Below are 21,006 nucleotides of genomic sequence, written 5' to 3' on the forward strand. Positions count from 1 at the left end.
CACTGTGACTTCAGAGAACAGGAGGCAAGCCAACAAGCTCTAGGAGAAACTTGGGTTCAAGGATGTAGAGACCAGGTCCAGTGCTTCTCACTCCCAGGCAAAAAGCAGCAGGCCAATGCAGCAGAGCAGGTAGTAAAGTGTCACTCGCTCCTACAGCACGTCAATCAGCAGGCAGCAGGCCAACACAGCAATGCAGGTAGCAAAGTGTCTGTCCCCCCTACAGATCACGAGGCAGAATGTCCTTGATTCACGCAAAGTTTTGATTCGGTGGTGTCAGGGGTTCCAGGACTTATACCCAAATGTGCCTTTGAATTGGGGGGAGACTTCAAAGAGGACTTGAAGGATCACAAGGCCCCTTTCCTTTCCTGGCTCCAGACTCACTACAGGGGGTATGCCGCGCTCTTTTTGGGGACAGGTACAGCCCTGTTCAGTTGCAAGTATCAGCTTCTCCCTCTAATCTATCTCAGGAAGGCCCATCAGCCTGGTGATGGGCCATCAGAATGCAAATGCCACACACCAGCTCCTTTTGTGTGACTGTCTAGAGTGAATACAGAGAGTCCAGCTATCACCTAGCCCAGACATGTATTCAGAGACAGGCAGAGGCACAGAATGGTTAATGAAAGGAAATGGCAACTTTGTAAAAGCGTCATTTTCAGGCTTACAGTTTCAAAATCCACTTTACCATTGGTGTGGTTTTAAATTGTGAGTCCAGAGACACCAAACCCCAAATCTCTATCTTTTACCATTTGGAAGTTACACTTAAAATATGTTTTAAGGCAACCCCAATGTTAGCCTATGGGAGAGAAAGGCCTTGCAGTAGTGAAAAACAAATTTAGCAGTGTTTGACTTTAAGGACATGAAACAATCAAAAGAACTTGTTCTACCTTTTAAAAACACTGCACCGTGCCCATTGGGCTGACCTTAGGGATGATTTATCTGTAGTAAAAGGGATGGTTGGGGCCTGGCAGGTAGGTTAACTTGCCAGGTCAAAATAGCTGTTTAAACTGCACACACAGGCTCTGCAGTGGCAGGCCTGAGACATGTTTAAAGGGCTACTGAAGTGGGTGACACAATCAGTGCTGTAGGCCTGTTAGTAACTTTTAATTTACAGACACTGGGCACATATAGTGCACTTTACTAGGGACTTATAAGTAAACAAAATATGCCAATTGTGCATAAGCCAATTTTACTATGTTTTAAGTACAGAGAATATGCACTTTAACACTGGTTAGCAATGGTAAAGTGCCCAGAATCCTAAAGCCAGCCAAAATTAAGTCAGCAAAACAGGCGGTCAGGAGGCAAAAAGTCCAGGAAAACCACACCAAGGATGCCAGGTCTCATAATGAATGTTTGAAAATGCTAGCACACACGGAAAATATTTGTTTCAGTTCTACATTCATTACAGTTGATGCTCTAATTCAAATAATTAAGATGGTCGATGCGTAGGATCAGCACTATCCGAGTCTTCAGAAGACTGAGTCTAAGCCAATAAAATAAACTTACATGAGACAGAAATCCAAGTTAAAGCTTATAGGTTTGTTCAAACTTAAGATCAATACAGAAGGTAAAACGTTATTAGTTAATCAGGAATTTGCTCAATTAAAATAGTAAAAATCATAATCTGCAAGAGAACTAACATAAAGTCATTTTTCTGAAGAACACCATTAGCCAGAACCAAAAATAAACCAAATAAACAGATGACACAGGATCCCAAAGTATTAAGCAAAAAGACTGGCACATATACCACAAATATCATCTTTTATAGGATTTTAGACAGAAAAGCCGCTGGCATTCAGTGGTGAGATTTGGCATCACAGAGTTGAACTAGTTAAGTATAGTTCTAGTAAGCCAATAAACAGTCTAATAAAGATACATTCAATACGTCCCATCTGGAAGCATCTACTGCTACTGTATATTAATGAATGAGGTGTGCAAAGAAGTGAGGGAAATTATATGACATTTATATAAAACAGGCACACAATAGACAGTTTAACTATAGAATGAACTCTAGGAAAGGTTTGTGCAAAGGACCTTGAAAGTTACAAAGATAGGAATATCCTGAACATAGCTTCCTTGAGAAGAACGCAAATTAATACAATTTAATTTATTGGTATTTATAAAGTTTTGTATATCGCGAACATGACCCCGAAGGGTATCGGAGCGCTTCACATTTCGGAACGGGAAGAAAATCATACAGGGAAATGGCAAAGGAGGTAACAGAGAATAACTTATTTAGCTAATACCATAGAGTACCAAGATGAAAACAATCCGTACATAATAGGGTATAACAGACAACACTGAGCTCTACCGTTGATAGACCCAAAAGAATGTGGTCAGAGGGTCATTGAGAAAGCAGGCAAGCCATGAACAATTAAGGCCAGAACTTGTTCATTAGGATTATTTTTACTTCACGTTTGAAGGCAGCCGTGGATGGGATTCTGCGTACGTCCGGTGGGAGAGAGTTCCAGATCTTCAGTGCCGAACCAGTGAAGGCTCTGGACCTTGTTCTCTTTTTGCGAAAGGTCTGAGGTTTCAATAGGATACAGACACCATGGACTAGGCTTCTATTTCGCTGATTTTCAGGAAAGGTGGAACATGGAAAAGGCTTGTTCACATAAAATAAAAGTACTTTTTCTTTCAGCATCAAGAAGGGATGTCAGTGCAAGCTAGCTTTGGCCTACTCATGCTAACTTAACCTTAACTGAACTAGTAATTCTTTTTTTAATTAATCAAAACACCCTAGCACTACTATTGACGTGTTAGAGCAGAAAACATAAAGATACATTGCTATTAAAATAACCCACAGGACTCTTCGTCACGTGAGAGTTTTGAAACGGGGGCAAAGGCAAATATATTTTTCATGCTTCCTTCAGTAAATGGATGATTTTTAGGTCTCGCCTACGCAGCGCTTGCGCGCTGCTTTGGAGTGACCTCTTGGAATCACTCCGGACTTTAATGGAAACTCGTGCATGTTCTGCACTGTTTCCAATGAGCACTCGTACATGTACGGCGCTTACCATTCGGGAGCGAATAGCGGCGCCATCTGTTTGCAATTATCGCGCTTTAGAAACAGATGGCGCCGATGCGCCTACGCAGCGCGCAAGCACTGCTTTGGAGTGACCTCTTGGAATCACTCCGGACTTTTCTGGAAACTCGTGGTTGTTCTCCACTGTTTCCAATGAGCACTCGTGCATGTACGGCATTTACCTTGCGGGAGCGTGCAGCGACGCCATCTGTTTGCAATTATCGCGCTCGCGCTTTGGAAACAGATGGCGCCGCTGCTCGATCCCGCTAGGTAAACGCTGTACATGTACTGAGCCTCAAAGTCGTGCCCCGTGCAACTTCCGAAATCGTTAATGTAGTAATCCCTTGTTAAGCTTTCCTTACTTACAGATTTACTTCCATCGTCCACTAGGTGTCATTGTTCCAACACTTGTTTTTAATGAGCTTTCACTTGCACTGCTCCCGAGCAGTTCCACAAGCTCGCTGGTTTTTCTTGGAAGGCTTAAATCTCACCCAGCGTGACTTCTCACCCTCTTCTAGCAGTCTTTTTTGGCTCTCCCTGCAGTTTCCTTTCTTCCAAGTGTTGCATTTTCTTTTTATCTCGCCATATTGTAAAGTCTCATTTTCTAATGGCATCCCTACGCACCTTTACTTCTCTCCTCTGCCTGCTTTACCCTTTCAATTTTTGGCGTTTACTCCTCTTCTCTGATCCCCCCTCTTCTACGCCCAGCTATACTCCTGTTACTCACTGTGACATTCCTGCGCTCCTTGCAGGCTTTTTACTCCTTTCCACGCGGGGTCTATCCTTCTCTTTTTTCTGTTTACTTCCTCACTGCCCCACATCTCTTTGTTCCTCCCTGAAACAACCTTTCTCATCTCTCTTTCAATCAGTATTGGCATTTACTAAGCATAGAGCGCACACGCAAATCGTCTCTAGGCACTATAGAAACAAAGAGAGGCAAAAGTGGGAAGGACAGCGCCTACAATTTGGTCGAAGAGCCTAGTTTTGAAAATGTGCACCACTTCAAAAGGTCATACTTGGGTCTGAAGCGTATTCATTTTGGATAGTTCTAGCACTCTGCATGTTCTGTCCAGGGCAGGACGAAATAGACTGTTTTACGCCAGAAGATGAGAGAGCGATAGAGGCGCCAGTGCCATTTCCATTATTTCAAATCACATGCATCTCTTTAGCAATTACAGGAATAACGCAGCTTAAAACTCGTCCAAAGTAAATACCACTTAAAGCAGGCGGCAGGTTGATTTAGATTGCACATTTAAAACTGCATTAAATGAAGCAATTAAATTAAATCAATAAAACACAGTACCTTTTTCAAACGTCTTTGATTTTGTGCATTAAGAGTGAGGGATTGCACGTAAAAACATAATACTAATAAAACATCAAAGCAGCACATTCATTCAATCTGTGGCATCAAGCTGTAGCAGACCTGCCAACTTATTTAAAATAATAAGAAGAATTACGCAAGGAAGGAGGTGGGGCCTCAGAATGCTATAATCGAATGTAGAATGTGTGACGACATAACTTCCATATGACCTATGGTGTCCTGTCACCAGTGGCCTTCCCATCTTCTTTGTTGTCTTGGACCTTCAGCTCTTGTAAATTAATTATCGTTTGGCCTCCCTCATTTCTTGGCAGTGTAGGTGTGGCTTTCCTCATCTTTGTGGGTTCTTCATTTCCCCTGCTGTCTTCTCCATGCTGCCCTGTGGTCTGGGTCTTCTCCTTGCAGTCTTCGTCTATGATGGGAGCGTGCTCTGTGCAGGCTGTGCCTCGGCTGTGCAGCATTAGTGTGCCCTCCTTGCTTTAACGAGGTGACTCACTTCCTCACGCGCCCTTTGCAGACTTGCCTCGGCTTGTGATGTTAAATCCTTGAGCAGCAGTGCAAGCGTCTCGCAATCTTTTGAAACAAGTGAAAATATTTTTTTATACCCTGGAATAAAAGAAAGAGTGTGAAATCCTCAGCAATGTGAGATAGAAGGGTGCTCTGCTCTAAAGATGTTTTCCAGTGCCTTTCCCTAGGTCAGTGTCGTGGCTCCACCCAGAAATATTGAATGAGAGACTACAGGTGCTTCCATTGGCCAAGAGGCTGGGTACTTGGTCTGGGAAGGAAAGTGGCCTACAAACCTATTTGGTCCTCTCTTATAGCGTGATTGAGAGGTCAAGTCCGGCTCAAAGGAGGTGGCGTGAAGGTTGAGACTCGATATAGCTTAGCAAGGAAATTACAGTCACCATAGAGCCCAAATGTCCAGCACGAGTTATTGCTAAAAGAACAAGACTTTAATAACTCCTTAAATCAAACCTTTTGTCTCCCACACCCCCTCTCTCCTGCCAACGAGTATCACAATCCTCCCACCAAAAGTTTTTAATATGTTGTTCGGCACCACTAGCTGATACTTAAAAAAATCTCGAGCAAATCACTGCGCAATGAAGCCAGTATGTTGGGAGATTCTATGCAATTCTAGCACCTTAAGTGCAAGTTTCACTATCCAGAGTTATTTGCTCAGGAAACCTGCTTTGTTTCCTTGTTTGGAGTTAAGATTATCACAATGCATAAAATGTTGGATGCTTCATTACCCAAGGTACAACAGTACCTAGTTAACTGTGCCACCTCCAGCGAGAACCAGTCTTGGTCCTGAGAAGGCCCATGGTTTTGGGTCCAGGTTGAAAGTAAGCCAACAGGGTGTAAGACCTCCACATAGTCAGCCAATATCAGGGGATGTCAAAACATGTCCGGGACGCATCCCTAAGGCATCTTGGACAATCTGAATGTGGCCTGGCCTGCACTCTGTACACAGAGGCTTGTGGCCACCACAGAAGGACAAGGTTTGCGAGAGGGCGTTGGGGGTTGTGCCACAAAGGTGCAGCAAGCAAACGTGGCCACTGAGATTCCATGTGCTTTCCAACAAAGAGTCACCATTAAGCTCACCTGCTTGGTTGATTTGAGCAGCCCTCCTCCACTCTCCGAGGCTCAGAGAAGGATTTCTGCTGTGGATCAGTGATTGAGGAGTCCTGGATGGAGTGGGCTGTCCATGCAGTAACCTCAGCAAAGGGTCATGCTGGTAGAACTTCCGGGTTAGCGCTACTTTTGATTACATGAGCAGCCCACCTCTGCGGCAGCACTGTTACATGTTGATGCTGGTGTGGGGCGTTGGACACCTTGGAATGCTGGAGTGCTGCTCCTGCTTATATTTAGTAGCTGGGAGGCAGCTGCTGTTAATCTGTTCAGGTGAACCTTCAAAGTTTCCAAAACAATCATCAGCCTGTTTTCCATCCTCAGAGAGGATGCTCTGTATCCTAGCTTTATCCAACTTCCAGGGCTCAGTGTAGGGACTGATGCTGGAGTTGGTTGGCCTAATTTCCCATTGGCCAGTTGCCATTCTCGATCCTTCATACAAAGATATGTTGGTCTACAGATGACCGTAATGGCAGGTGTACCTAAAGGCATCGTTTTCATCCACCTTGTGCACTCCTTCCCATGTTTGGGGTTAATATTGTAATCACAATCCAGATACGTGTGTGTACATTTACCATGCCAAAATGGAATTCACAAACGTTTTCTAGGAGTTCAGTTCTATTTTTGTAAACGTGTAAAATCATTAAGGTCGTACCTGCAGGTGCACTTTTGTGACTTTCTTTAAGGTTTGGGCCCCACAGTTATTTTCATTTTGCTGATAATTATGCCCATGATGGTTCTTCATTGAGTTTCCATCGTTCATCTTTTTTATTTTGAATATTGTCATGCTTCAAACACTTTTTCGTTAATGATGCCTTAGAGAAATGGCATTTGAGGTTGCACAATATTTTGGCAAAACTTGTTTTTCAAATTGCAACTTTTTGTGTACATTTTATTTTGAAATTGGGTAAACACCAGACTTGCGTTCATGCTCATGCATGTATTTGCATATATTCAAGTATAATTCTGGGAGAATTATAAATCAGTCAAATTGTTACATTTGTGTTTGTGTACTGGAACCACTCTCAGTAATGCAAGCTAAGCTCACCTCTCGCTGCTTTTCATTAGTGCACTCACCCTAAAAGTAAAAGCTTTGCATTAATGAATCGTATATACACATTTGAACAACTTAAACATATGGATACACATCTTTGCATTAGTGGACGATAATTCTTTCATGGACCCATACTGTAGCACTGAGCCAGGCGATAGGATTGCACACCCCTACATTTGAGGTCTAACTTCTCTTTAGTTTTCCTCTTCTCTTCCTGTAGTCTCCCCTCTTCCCTGGCAGTCTTATTCCCCAGTCCTGGCAGTTAGACCTCCCACCTACTGGCAGCCCTATCACTCTCTCCTGGTATTTTCACACATTACCCCTTGCAGTTACTCTCTTCTTCCTTTGCAGTCTCCCCTTCTCTCTGCTAACAGTCTTTCCTCTCTCCCTCTGCTCTGCAGTCTTCCTTTTCTCTCTGTGGTCTGCTCTCCCTGCTGCTGTTACCACCTTACAGACATTGGGTGTAACTCTCAATTGTATTTGTGCTTGCACTGTTGTTACCTTTTTTGGCATAAGGAGCCCTGCCTTCTGAAGATTGCACCCCTGACCCAAGTGCCATCCTAGCACCCAATCATATGTGACGAACCTGAAGAAGAGGATGATGACATTGTGTAGGTTGGGTTCTGAGTACTACATTGTGAGGCTGTTGATAATCCAGGCCTTGGGCTGGCCTTCTGGTTCCAGTAGGCAAGTGCCAACAGAGGAAGACACTCACACAGACACTTGCCGTCCTAGGCAAATACTCAAATAGGTACTTGCTGACATAGACAAACTCATGCAGGCATGTGCCGACATAGGCAGTCATTCACCGACAGAGGCAGTCACTCAGCGAGCCATTTGCTCACGTTACAAACACAAATTTGCTCTTGGATGCTGCTTCAAATTTAGTGTCTTAACTGAAAAACTCATTCATCATTCACCTTAAGACTGATCAGTTTCCTGGATTATCTGACTAAGCCTCACAATGTTGGAGCCTTGCAGTGTAAGAGAGACCACTTGCCTTGCATGGAAACACACTGCTTTTGGAGGGTGGGCAGGTCCATGAGAGGACAGGGAAACCATTCAGCTGGATCTATCTGGAGGGAAGAAATGTGTGTGCCCGTGACTATGCAGAGTTGGCATTTGTGCACTTGTAGAGAGTAGAAATCCCTGGACTCACAGCTGAAAAGAGGAAACGTGTGTGATTGCACCTAGTGAAAACTGGAAAGTGTGTGCTTTAACCTAGGGTGAGCAGGAGCCCTGCTCGGGTGGGATCTGCAGACATCTGGGTGCACTTTGCGGTCTGCTCAGGTTGGTCACCTAACACTTACTGAGAGTTCATCATTTAAGCAGTGCTTTGCCAGGAGTTATTAGGGTGTTTGCTAACAAATCACTGCATGAGGATGGAAGGCTTGTGTGTTGGTGACGCTTGCTAGTTCTAGAAGCTTACGAACGCTAACCACACTTCGGACTGGCTACCAGTATGAAGAGGGCTGATTTTTCTCTCTCAAGCCTGGGCCTTAATGGAGGTCAGAAGAAGCCAGGGCCATGAATGTCATGCATTGTGTGAATGCATCTCTGATATTCAGTGTCATACAGATTTTTGGGGAAGAGTTTATCTCTGTACTAAAGTATCACAGAGTTGGAGACTTGCCTGAAGCTTGACGTATTTTCAAACATCACTATGGATCTCGAAGTGCTGTTTGAGTCTAAGCTGTGATGAGATCACTTCTGGTGGCCGCCATACCTTTGTAACTGACGTGAGTTTCTTAGGAGTATCAGATGCTCAAGCATTGGCATAGCCAATAGGTCTCGCCTTTGGGACCTTATAAGTGTTTAGTTATCCAGCACAATATCCTTGGTGCAACAACATCAACTGTTGCATGGCTAAACACTTATAAGGTCCCAAAGGCGAAACATATTGGCTATGCCAATGCTTGTTGCTCTTACAATGAGGCCTTCTTATTAGATATAGGCTTCAACATTGTAAAGAGTATTGATGATGGTAGGTATAAAAAGGTCATCTGATTGGGCTGGGCCACCAGTGAAATAAGTGCCCTTACCAGCCACAATTCACAACATATAGTTATGCAACCGTTGCTACAGGTTGTCTCTTAAGGTAAATTATTGATTTATTGCACAATTTGCCTTTGTTTTGAAGAGTGCATTGTGTAAAGGGTGCCATTCGAGTACTGGTTGGTTGCTGTTTGATATTGCATAGAATTATTTTTCTGATTCTCTAATTCTATGACTGTAACACCAACAAATGCAAATATGCTGATCTGTAGTTATGTATGTTTTTTTTTGCTGTATCCCGCTGTGTAAGTTTGAGAATTTTTTTCACAAATGCTTACATTTTTCTTTCAATTTGATTCTTTTTTATTACAAATTAGTTATTTTTGTAAAATGCCTTGGGTACATCCTTTGCACATCTTAAGAGGAGGCTTGCGGAATATGATTAAAATGAGCCTGCATAACGTTTTGCCAAACATGCTTCACTACGCATCAGGAATTTAGATCTTGTAATCTTGTCTGTTTTGAATCTGTAGCCCCAAAAAAAAACACCAGCAAGTGAAATTTAATAATTTACTAGCTTTGTAAACTGAATGTTTGAATCCTATTAAGGACATAGACAATTATTATTGTCCTTTCTTCACTTTATTTTGAGCACCTAAAACCAACAACATTTAGCAACTACATTTCCCGTAAATTGTATGAGAAATTAGAACACTGCAAGTTGAGAATAGCTCAACAACCAGTCACATTGCATAAATATCCTTAAAGAACCAGTAGTTTCCCTTCATCCGGTTTTTCTCTGTTTCAGTAGCTGATTGCATAATAAACTCTGGCCTCACTCCCAGCCATTTACTCATTCTTGTTTTTGTTGAGATCCTCAAAAATGATTAGGTCACCTCTGTTAAACATCTTCAACAATCTTCAAGTTATATCCAGCAATATTACTTAAAGACATTTTAATTCCCGCAACTAAGGTTCAACCACAGTTCTCCAATCATCAACATTCCTCACAACACTGGCTGGAACATAGCAGTAGGCGTTGTCCCTAATTTTGGTATTGGGGGGATAATCCTCACCTCTGTCATCGAAACTGAGTGCAAAGATTATGTCCATTTACTACTATACACATCTACTACAGTCTCAAAATAGAATGTCTTGAAGGAGGAATTCATCGACTAATGTGCCAGCCTGAATGTATTTTCAAATCTACTTCTGAGAAAGAAAGCTTTGTACTCCTTGGCAATACTCTCATCGAAGGAAACCTCAAAAATTGAGGCTCAAATTTACAGCCTTGTGCAAAACCCAGCATACCCAACTGCCATTTTCAAGAATGAAATCTGCTCAAAGGTTTTCTTTATTGAAGCAAATAGTTAAGACTTCCTAAGAATTTTGGGGCCCTTTTCAAGTCTTCTTATACTTTTAAGCAGCTGACCTCACATACATTGACGTTATCTGGGAAGCAAGGATAAGATATCAAGAAAGTATTCTTCGTGCTCATTGAAATTACGATTTTTACTCCTTCCTGTGTAAGATACTGCCTTTCAAATACAATGGGCCAACACCTTGCAAGTCCAGATGTAAGAGAATGGCTAATTTAGCAGTCAGCTCCTTTCTGGAGAGATCCCCATTAAGAGCCCTACGCAGAAGAATATGTAACACCATAGTCACATTCCACACATTTGGTTTATATGTTTACCTGAATTCCTGAGTTAATCAGTCTGAACCTTTTAACCAGTTTACAGACGTATTCTTCCAGTAGACCATCCACCAGCATGTGTTCTGCTGAAATGGCAGACCCGAAGGAATGTAACGCCCACTAGACTAACTCCTTAGAGAACTCCAGCACGAAATTAAAGAGGTGGAATTGATCTGACTACATAGAAGAGAAACCTGTTTCTCCAACACCAACTCGGCGAGCACCCCTCACCCCCTGGCTCATCTTTATCACTTTATGATACGCTTGTGCGCTTAGAAATGAAGCTTGGTTTAAAAGGCCTAGTTGTTCCACCATCTCCTTTAATCTTTGCCACTATCAAACACAGGAAACGCTCCAGAACTGAGGGATGGGGACACTCCCAGAAGATCTGGTGTTGCTCCGAAGATCTCTGTGCTATTTCAGCCTTCTGCAAAATCTTCTCTGAGCAAGTGAGGTCCTTCCTCTAGTTCTCCCTCTTCAAACTCAGCAGGGCTCTGTTGTGTAGGAGCCCAAGAAAGTAGTATGGATTGATGAAGCCAGGAGGCCCATCAGCCAAGCTAATTGTCACAAGGATATCCTGTCCTTCACAAGAACTATTTTTATTTCTGTCCTGATCTTTGTTATGTGGACCTGAGAAGGTTTCAATGTAGCTGACAAATCATAGAGCGCTTGGTGATCAGGCCCGACTTGTGGGAGCTGGACGAACCCGCATCCTGGACGGAGGTCTGTTGTTAGTGAAAGCTGGTCCCTCAGTTTTTCTCAATCCTCGCATAAACAGAATTTTAACCAAGTTGAGTATCAGACAAATTTCTCCCGTTTTCATGCATTTCGGCACTGGCTCTTTCAATTTGGTGATGCACAATGTAGATGGGAGAAGCCCAAAAGGCTCCAAATTTAACACCTGCCTCCTCCAGAAAAATGATTTGTGTATAAAGCGGAGGTAAGAAATATAGGAGTTTTGTATAACATGGAATGGAGCTGTTACCCATTTAAGGAGACCATTTTAGAGGAAGGAATATTATTTAAGATAAGATAGAACAATTGTTTTAACTAAAAGTTTCAAAGAAGAGAAAGGAAGAAGTGATCGGATTTTACAAATGTTATATCGATGAAAGTGATGGTCTGTAAAATCAGGCAATTTAGTGAAGAATGGTGAGCAAAGAACCAAACTCAAATCCAAGATTGCCAGCTAATGTTGAAAAGGGCAGTTGAGTTGGAGGAAACATAAATAGCAAGAGGAGGGCTAAATAAGGAACAATTTGCATTTGAGTTTCTTTTGGGATTACATTTAAGGAAATGATCAGACATCAATGCCTCAAATGCAGAGAGATGAGGAATAATGAGCTTGAAACTTGGTAGAGAAAGAAGAAAATATTACAAAATATTTGGCGTCATCTGCATAATATGATTCAAATCCAACTGGGGAAATAATCGAATATAGTGGACTAGAGTAAAGGCAAACGTGAAGGACCCAAGACAGAACTCTGAAGGACACCAATGTGGACAGGAGAAGTTGAAGACCTAGAACCCTTCCAGAATACTGATAATATGTGAACAAATATGTAGGAGTTAAACAAGCCTCAGGCAGAACAAGTGATACTTAGTGCAATTTATAAAACCTACAGATGCAAAATAGAGATGAAAGCATGGGCCTGTAATAATGCAAGTAGGTTTAGAAACCCTCATGGGAGAACAGCTCAACTAAAAGAGAACAGAATGGTGTAGTCACAGGATCTGATAGAGACATCTAGCCATAGATTCCTTACCTTTGAACTTCCAGGCATCAGGCTGGATCCAGAAGATTTTTCTTAGTACTCCTACACACCGGTAGGTGGATGTCGTTCGACTCCACGTGTCGGCACGTCATGTTTGTTGTCGCGGTCACATCCGCGCTCTCAATATAACCGCCACTCCGGCGTGCTGATGTAAATTCTTTTCTTTCCGCGCCATCCAGCGCAGATCCATCGAAGAGAGCTTAACCCCTGTCATTTTTTGACAGACTTTTTCTGATTTTTTTTGCCGACTCCTTTTGGTGTGTTAAGGATGTCTAGTTAAAGATCTTGAGATTCAAGCCGTGCAGCGCCTGTCACCATGCCATGCCGGTCACATCCCCCCACTTAGTGTGTCTCTGGTGTCTGGAGCACGACCATGAAGTCGTGCTCCGATTGCCGGACCATGGCACCAAGGCTCTGATGGAGTAGTCCCTAAAGTTGATCGCAAGCCGGTGTCCGGCACCACGGAGGTCGCCTCGCCGATCCCAGTCCAGTTCTCAGTCGAGAGGAAGGTCCGAGCACCGCTCCAGTGTATCGAAGTCCTCTTCGTTGAAGTCAGATAAGAGGCACCACAAAAAACACAAGAAGTCGAAGCGAATTGTGTATTTGAAAACTCAGACTGAGTTGAATATTGTTTTGTTATTGCAGCAAAGGTTGTGATGCAGTTGATACTCTTGATATATATGATTTCTGTCTATGTTACTTACTAAGTACTTCGCTGGATAGCCACTCTTAAGGAAACTGTGAGAACCCGTTTGGAGGACCTGGGCAAGCAAGGTTACTGGGTCACAACCAAGATCGTTGAGGCCGATTACTACTGCTGTCCGTGGCTAAACTTACATGAGCACTCACACTTGAGCACCAGTTACACCCTTTCAGCACTTGACTCTCATGGTAGCAGCACAAGTAGTCCAAGTTTTCTCAGGAAGTTAGTTTTGGGGGGAGGGGCATAGACTCTGAACTAAACAATCACCCAATGGCACAAAATAGCGTCTGTCCAAACCAGTGCTTCTTTATGAAAAAAAATACTTTATTATCTACTATACAAAAAGGATATGAACAGGAACACAAGGTTCTAATTAAATCATACAGGTGAAAGAAATTAAGACAAACTCACAGGTGCAGGCTTACGGTGAAATTGCAAGCAGTATTTAGGCCACAATATTAGAGTATCGCAATATTCCCTACTCGATGTTCCAGACTGCAACCAGGCCAGCAGATGCGATTACAGGATACATCACTTGTGGCAGTTCCTGTAATGTCCCAGCTGTCGGGGAGCCCCCAGGCAGTGATCTTGCTTCCACACTAGATGTGATGACGGGCATAGAGTAAGACCGTCTCCAGCACTTTGATTGGCTCCTGGGATGTCACCCTTATCAGGCAGCACTCCTGGGTTGTTCCCTCCTCTCAGGCAACATACCTGGGCCTTTCCTATAGGCATGGTTTTTCCTGCAGGGGTGCCCTATGCCTACCTCTTCTAACAGGCCGTACAAGCTCCATGCCAAGACAGACCCACAGTTCTCCAGTGGAAGAAACAGACTTGCAGGAGATGTCCTCTCACCTTTGCTAGTCTGGCTGTCAGTAATACCAATCCTGGATTGCAGAAATACCCTAACAATCTACGCAGTGCTGCGTCTATGGTCAGTGAGAATGTCTGTAACGCTTTTGGAAGATATCTGTTTTTTTCTTATGGTCTGTCTTTGTTCCAAGTAATGGTTCTACTGCAGGGAGTGTTGAGGAGTGTCTCAAAATGGAGTGGCCAAACAAGAGCACATCAAGCTTGAAGACCTTGCACCTGGCAGACATTTTCCTATTGATAGTAGCACTTGTGGGAGAGACCAAAAAATAGTCCGTGACTGAATAGTTCCCTCTGCACTAGAAATGAGACTGATGTCTTCACCGTGCCACAACCTCCGTGTATTCAAATGTGAGTTCTAAGGAAGGAATAATCAGGAATACCACTCCTGAAAGACGACTGCTGCATTTCTAAAGTCACGCATGTCCCAATCCTCCCACACCATGTTTAGTGCATTTCAAATGCCTGAGGAATGCTGGCAATACACTTTTAGTCTGGCAGGCTGTGACCCAGCTCCCAACTTTTGCTATACTATACCAGGAGCAATCCAAATATAGATCTTACTGGCCTCATACATTCCACTTCTCTGCCGTATAGCTCCGTGTTTGAAGTCAGTTTCTACTCTTGAACCTCACATAACACTCGCACAGGATGTAAGAGCATTAACCAAATTGTACCGCTTCTGCAGGACTTTACAGTACAATGCCAGCAGGCTGCTTGTCCATTACCAGAAGTAGGGAAAAAGGAACTGTCGGGCACTATTGATTAAAAAAAATCCCACCAAAAAACTGTATGCTAACCTCACCACCAAGCGTCTAGAAACCAGATGGAGAGTAGCCCTTTGTAGTAGGGCTGGCATGCTTGGTGCGCCCCTCCAGACCCCACAATGCTCTACTCTGGCTCTCAATACGTTTACTCATTCCTGGCCTCAGTGCGCTTGTGTGATTGGTGTGCGCACTGGGTACAAAAGAAGTCAGGATTACCATGGAAACTCACAATTGAGTAATTTAACGCAGGGGTACATCCACGCAAAAAAAGCATGCAGGCAGTGCTTAGTACAGTCTGTTTACAATGAGAGCCATGGGGATGGGACATTACCTGGAGATGGAAGATTCCCTAGATTGCACACAGTTTCAAACCGAGTGGCTCAGGACACCTCAGCCAATGTCTTTACATCCCCTTCAAACCTACTGCCTTTATAGAGTGCTATACATCATCACATTTATATTGCTTATTAAATTTCAGTTTTTAAAAATCTTAGTTGAATTATGAATTAGGGAAAAACAGCTCTCTTAAACGAAAAGAACAACCCACCATCCTATATTGTTATGTTAAAAGCAGTAACTTTTTTCGAAATATAATTATGCATTTTTGTTTCATTACTTCATGTTCCCAGGCCGTTGCTAATCCTGTTCAGCAGTTGATTGAGTGGAGATTATGAAAATAATTGTTAATGCGATGTAAAAGCTCCAATAACCTTGTTTCTGTAACACGGCATAACTCAACCAATTTCCTGTTCCTCATATCCACATTTGTTGGCAGAATGTATTTAACCATTGTTCCCCTTGCTTATAAGCTATGCTACACATATGTTTTGTGCTTACAATCATACAAAACCAAGGAAAGCAAGGATGTGTTTAGTGAGTGCACTCTTATTTATTTGAAAAGTTTTATATAGCGCTGGCTAGACCCGGAGGTATCAGAGTGCTTTACATGAGGATAATGGTTACAAAAGAACAGTGTTACATAGTTACGGTAGTTTCTAGAGCATAATATAGTATAAAGAAAGACAGTGTTAAATAACATCCGCTGGTAACGCAAAAAATGGTAGCTCAGGGAAAGAATTTAGGATACAGTATTCAATTAATTGTGTTTGTTTGATGGCCACAGCATGGAGAACCTTCAGCCATTTTGTCTCACTGTATTTTCTTTAATATACGATGTTCTTGATGAAAGCAATGGCACTTGTCTCAGCCAGCATGCTAGTGAATAAGAGAAAGAACAGTGTGACATGATTAAAGAGTGTACACCGAAATATAAATGAGTATCTTTGAACTTCCAGGTTCAATTATTATTCTGGCAAAGCATGACAAATGTTAATTTCCTTTTTACTTTCCTTTTGTCTCTTGTTAGTTCCAATGACAGGCTTCACCCAGAGGGCCACCATCGATCCGGAACTGAATGAAATCCATGTCTTGTCTGGTCTCAGTAAGGACAAAGAAAAGCGGGAGGAGAATGTTCGGAATTCCTTCTGGATCTATGATATTGTGCGCAACAACTGGTAGGTACCAGAATTCTAATTATGGGCTGGGCGCTCTGTTGTCCCTGGTAATTTTGTCTGGAAAATGTTCATTGAGGTCACCTTTTAAATATAGCAGCATTCGACAAATAAATCTAGAAATAACTAGGTTTTGACCACAGGTGATATAGTCTTCAATTACACTATGAGCCTTGTTTGTCTTAAAAAATGTGGCAAAGTGGCTTGAAAGTAGTTCAGGAGTTGAATCAGGATGAGAAATATTGCCCAGGCTTTTAAGATATTATTCCACTCCCATTGATCTCAAATCCCATGTCGCTTGCGTTCTATAAATCCCATAGTCCTACCACTGACAAGCCCAGCATTTAAATGATGCCGACAGTAAGGCCTAAACGAAGTCTAGCCTTTTGGAAGTAGGTACCTGGAAGTGGAAGCAAATTTACAAACGTTTTACTGATATCAGATATTTTGAAGGGGAAGAAATAATCTGCATCTTCTTCTTTGATTTATTCTTAATAAATACGTCTATAAGCCAGTGGTTTTTCCAAGATCCCACTACCCCTACGTGCTAGGTACCACGCATGAAGACACATAACATTGGACATATGTGTCTGAGGGCTTTATTATTATTATTTTTTTAGTTTTTAGACATCTGGTGGCATATGTATGAAAAGACAGATTTGCGAGACCCTAATAGTGATTTTTTGCGAATTTTTGCGATTCTGAGAATCGGCCCGTTTGTGAACAGGATTTGGGCTTCATACATATGCCCCCTAATCTGGCGTATTCGAATGTGAATAGCTTAAAAGGCAGTTCAGTTTCTCTGACTTGTTTTCTTAATGGGAAATAACTTTCTCGTTTACTTGTTAAAACAAGTGAAACATCGTTGTGAGATAATTATGAAGCTACAAAAAGTGATAGGTGGACTGAAAAGGGGGAGGTAGGTAATGGATCAGTGATTATGGGAAATGTGGAGATTGCTCTGATTTTTGCACTAGACTTACTCGAATTGAATGCAACAGTCACAGAGCTCGATATAGAGGATCTTTTTGGTTTAGAGAGAAATTGCATTTGCTGATAGAAGACAGTGGTAGTGGAGGAGGTTACTGAAGCCATTACTCACGTAGTGTAAGAAAAGGTCCTTAGCCCCAAAGATTTGCCTTCCAAGTTCTTTAAACGTTTGTCTGGTAAATTACTTTAATTTCTGCTAATACTCGAAGGGACCAAGAAGGAGCATTACCTCCAGTATCATTTGGATTGGCTACAGTCATATTGATTCATGTATATGGGAGACCTAAAATTGAATGTGCGTCCTATATAAGCCTATATCATTATTGAACTTGGAATCACAGCCCTGGATAAGATTCTAGCCAACCATCTGCACAGGGTTGTAATGTATTCCCAAAGTGCATGTGAAGGGTCACAGAGTCTGCAGTGGTTGTCTCCTGGAGCAGTCCTGTCCTTTGACCCAGTCCCTCATACTTACCATCGTACATAGAATGTTATTTGACTTCATTTCCTATACTTTGTCTTTGTCAGATTACTGTAGGCATATCCCCTCAACAAGGATTATGGCAATTGCTTCTCTTTTTAGCCCCTTTTGTCTAACAGCGGTATGAGCCAGGGGTGTATCCATCCCCCACGACTCTGCCTTAACCTTTGAGCTACTGGCTTGTTCGGTTTAGACTGATGCTGTAATCGGAGGTCTTTGTTAGGTCACCTCTTTTGATGAGAGAATTTACTTATATGCTGACAGTTTTTCTCATGGTGATATCACAGTGGTGTTCATGAAGGTGGTGTATATGTGGTGCATATGTTCTGTGTTTTTCAAATATACTGATTTTATAATTAACTGGGACAAATCAATGTTGTTCTCACTGATGACCTGGTACCTACATCCTAACTTCCATTGCCTGTTTAGGGTCTCTAATGTTAAGGTATTTATGAATTTGGGTATATGTTTTAAGAGAAATAAGTAGCTATTCCTCAGAGGAAATGTATGTGCAGTATTGAACACATTAATGTTTCTGGACAACTATACAAAATGATTGTGCTTCCCAAACTCCTATTCTTACTAGCAAATACACTCAAACCTGGGGGTAATATTCTATTTATTGTGAGGTAGTTCCCCTAGAATAATTTTGCCGGACTTACTTTGTAGAGGGGTGGGGTATTGCACTCTTTTCAAGATGAACCCTCTGTTAAAGTACATAGACAAGCTTAAGACATATATGAATATTCTCAGCACTGCACAACAGGAAATAAGCTAAGAAGTTGCCTGACACCACTATGGTTCGAGTGGCGCACACTGCAAGATAGAAGCTGAGCTTGAATGGTATTCCAACACGCTTCACTCCTTTATGAGCTCGCTACTCAATGAAAGACCTGTAGCAGTTGAAGGTGTTAATTAGCTGGACACCATAATGACAACAGAAATTGTTTGAAATCCTTTGTCCAACTGAAATCGGAATATGAACTGGATTCTTTGGAGGCCATTAGATATTTATAGTTTAGGCACAGCTTGACAACTCATAGTCCTAATGAAATTACAATCCAAGAGGGCTCCTCATTGAAACATAGTATCCCTAAGAAGCTTTGACTCAAAAGGCAGCTTCTCTGACCTCTAAAATGTCTGTAAATAACACATTGGAACTTTTAGTCCACTGAAGTTCGCAATTGGCAACAAATGTGGGGGAATTAGATATCCCCATATGGGAAGGGGGTTTTACCACCACCTAGCCCCCCTTACAACCCCAATCCCCTCCTCCACCAAGAACTTGCAGTTAGATCTGAGTACATGCTGGTACTTATGGTCTTTTATTCACAAATCCTGCGGTTTAGGCTTGCAAGGATAGGTACTGAGCGATGTGGCTGGGTAGGTGATTCTTTCATATACTTTGGTCCTTGCCTAGAATGCCTAGATTTTGGGGAGGAGGGGGTGTTAGGTCCTATGTAGCTGAATAATCAGTATTCCTTTGGAACAAGGGTGAAGGCTAAATATATTTGCATATGGAGGGACCTGCAAACCCTGACTTGGGCACTGTGGTGGCAGACCAAAATACTGATAGGTTATGAGGGAGAAAAAAAGCGCAAATATCTAATGTGTGGAACTCCAATATGGATTAGTGCTGGTCAAAGACAATTATGCGTGTGAGAGTACAGGATGCCCAAATACATTTTTGAACGTTTAGGGAAATTGGATAAGGCACCATGGTATCGACAAGTAAACAATGAAGGTCACTCATCTATGTAATCAGAACTTAGTGGTATGTCTCTCAGTTTAAGGTCAACCATATGACAATACTGGTCTGTTGTAACTATAAAGACGTTTTATACTAAGTAAAGTGCCATGGGACACAGTAATATAGGTGTCTAGGTTTTTCCATTTTCTTGTATAAAAAGCAATAAAATTGTTCAAAGAAAAGGCAGTTTTTGTACCCACAATTTTAACCTCAAATATGAGTACTCCTGCAAAGGAACTCTTTGCCATTATTTTCTTTTATTCCCTGCATACAGGCTTAGGAATTTTGCTCAGTCTGCTAATTTTCTTAGCCTCAGAGTATTTTCTTTACTTCTTTAAGTGCTCATTACTGCATGTGCATCACATGTTACGTTTTGCATGCTTGTTAGGTCACTAACAACAGTACAAACTATTCTATAAGTGCTTGTGTGTAGTCATTGCACTGGCTGCTATTTATCAGTGGGTTTAATGAATGAAGTGTTGGCGTGGCCCAGCCTAAGCCTCTGTTTCCCAAGATTCCCCCCTCATAGTATGGCGTCTTTCTCATATGTAAATACTGTGTGTCACCTGATTTGCCAATCTTAGCATAAAGTGACAGCCTAGAGTAACGTCATCGCGATCTGCCAACTCAGCATAGCGTTCACATATGTTCCCAGGTAACATGCAATGAAGATGGGATCATTGATCATTTCCCAGTTGTTACAAAAGCTCATTTTGTATGCCATACCAAATGTAGCTTCTCATAGAGACTTCTAACTGCAGATTCCTCACCTTAGAATAATCCTCTGGCGTCAGACTGCATCCGGAAAATCTTGAGAAGAACCTCTGCCCTTTGATAGGCAGCGATGAACGGCTCTGCTTCGGAAGTGATCTGTGATATCCATATAGAAGCGAACCCCGGTGCATTGACATCAGTTACTTTTTTTCAACACCATCAGCTCATATCTGAAGAGCTACCTCTCCATTTTTGACCACTTTTTTGACACTTTTGTAGTTTCTTTTTAAGCGTTGCCCCAGTGTATGAGGGATATATTTCCCAACAAGCCCACAGAATTTAAATCCTGTGAGGAATGTCAGACGGTAGTCTGTATCTGATCCCCACTCAATTTGCCTTTGGTGCATGGATTTGGACCATGACGCTGCAGTGTGTGCTGACTACAAGTTGATGCATCCCAAGGCAGTTTGCAAGCGGGTGATGAAGCTCCTGACGGCTCAGCAGGCAAATTCTCCACGATGTTCTCGGTCACGATCCCAAGGCAAATCTCTGGCTCACACCTGAAGCTGATTCAGCGGACGATCTTCATCTCAGTCCAGGTCATCGTAGTCAAAGAAATACAGGAAGATGATTTCATTGTGTTCTTCAGCTTCCCCTAGTAAGAGCCATGCTTCAAGGCCCTGCTCTGGCACACCACCCACAAGCCAGTGGCCAGGTCTGCTCCACGC

At 42.4% G+C, this 21,006-nt stretch overlaps 1 protein-coding gene across 2 annotated transcripts in view; it reads left to right on the plus strand.

The window, feature by feature from the left end:
* The window catches only part of MKLN1 (muskelin 1), a 653,324-nt gene that overhangs the window by 522,551 nt on the left and 109,767 nt on the right, over positions 1-21,006 (plus strand). For both annotated transcript variants that reach the window (XM_085653584.1, XM_085653585.1), the window contains exon 13: positions 16,199-16,346. In XM_085653584.1, the coding sequence (XP_085509710.1) occupies positions 16,199-16,346 (148 nt within the window). The remainder of the gene's footprint in view (positions 1-16,198; positions 16,347-21,006) is intronic.

The sequence above is a fragment of the Triturus cristatus genome, chromosome 4_1 (genome assembly GCF_964204655.1).
Source record: "Triturus cristatus chromosome 4_1, aTriCri1.1, whole genome shotgun sequence".
Taxonomy (NCBI): domain Eukaryota; kingdom Metazoa; phylum Chordata; class Amphibia; order Caudata; family Salamandridae; genus Triturus; species Triturus cristatus.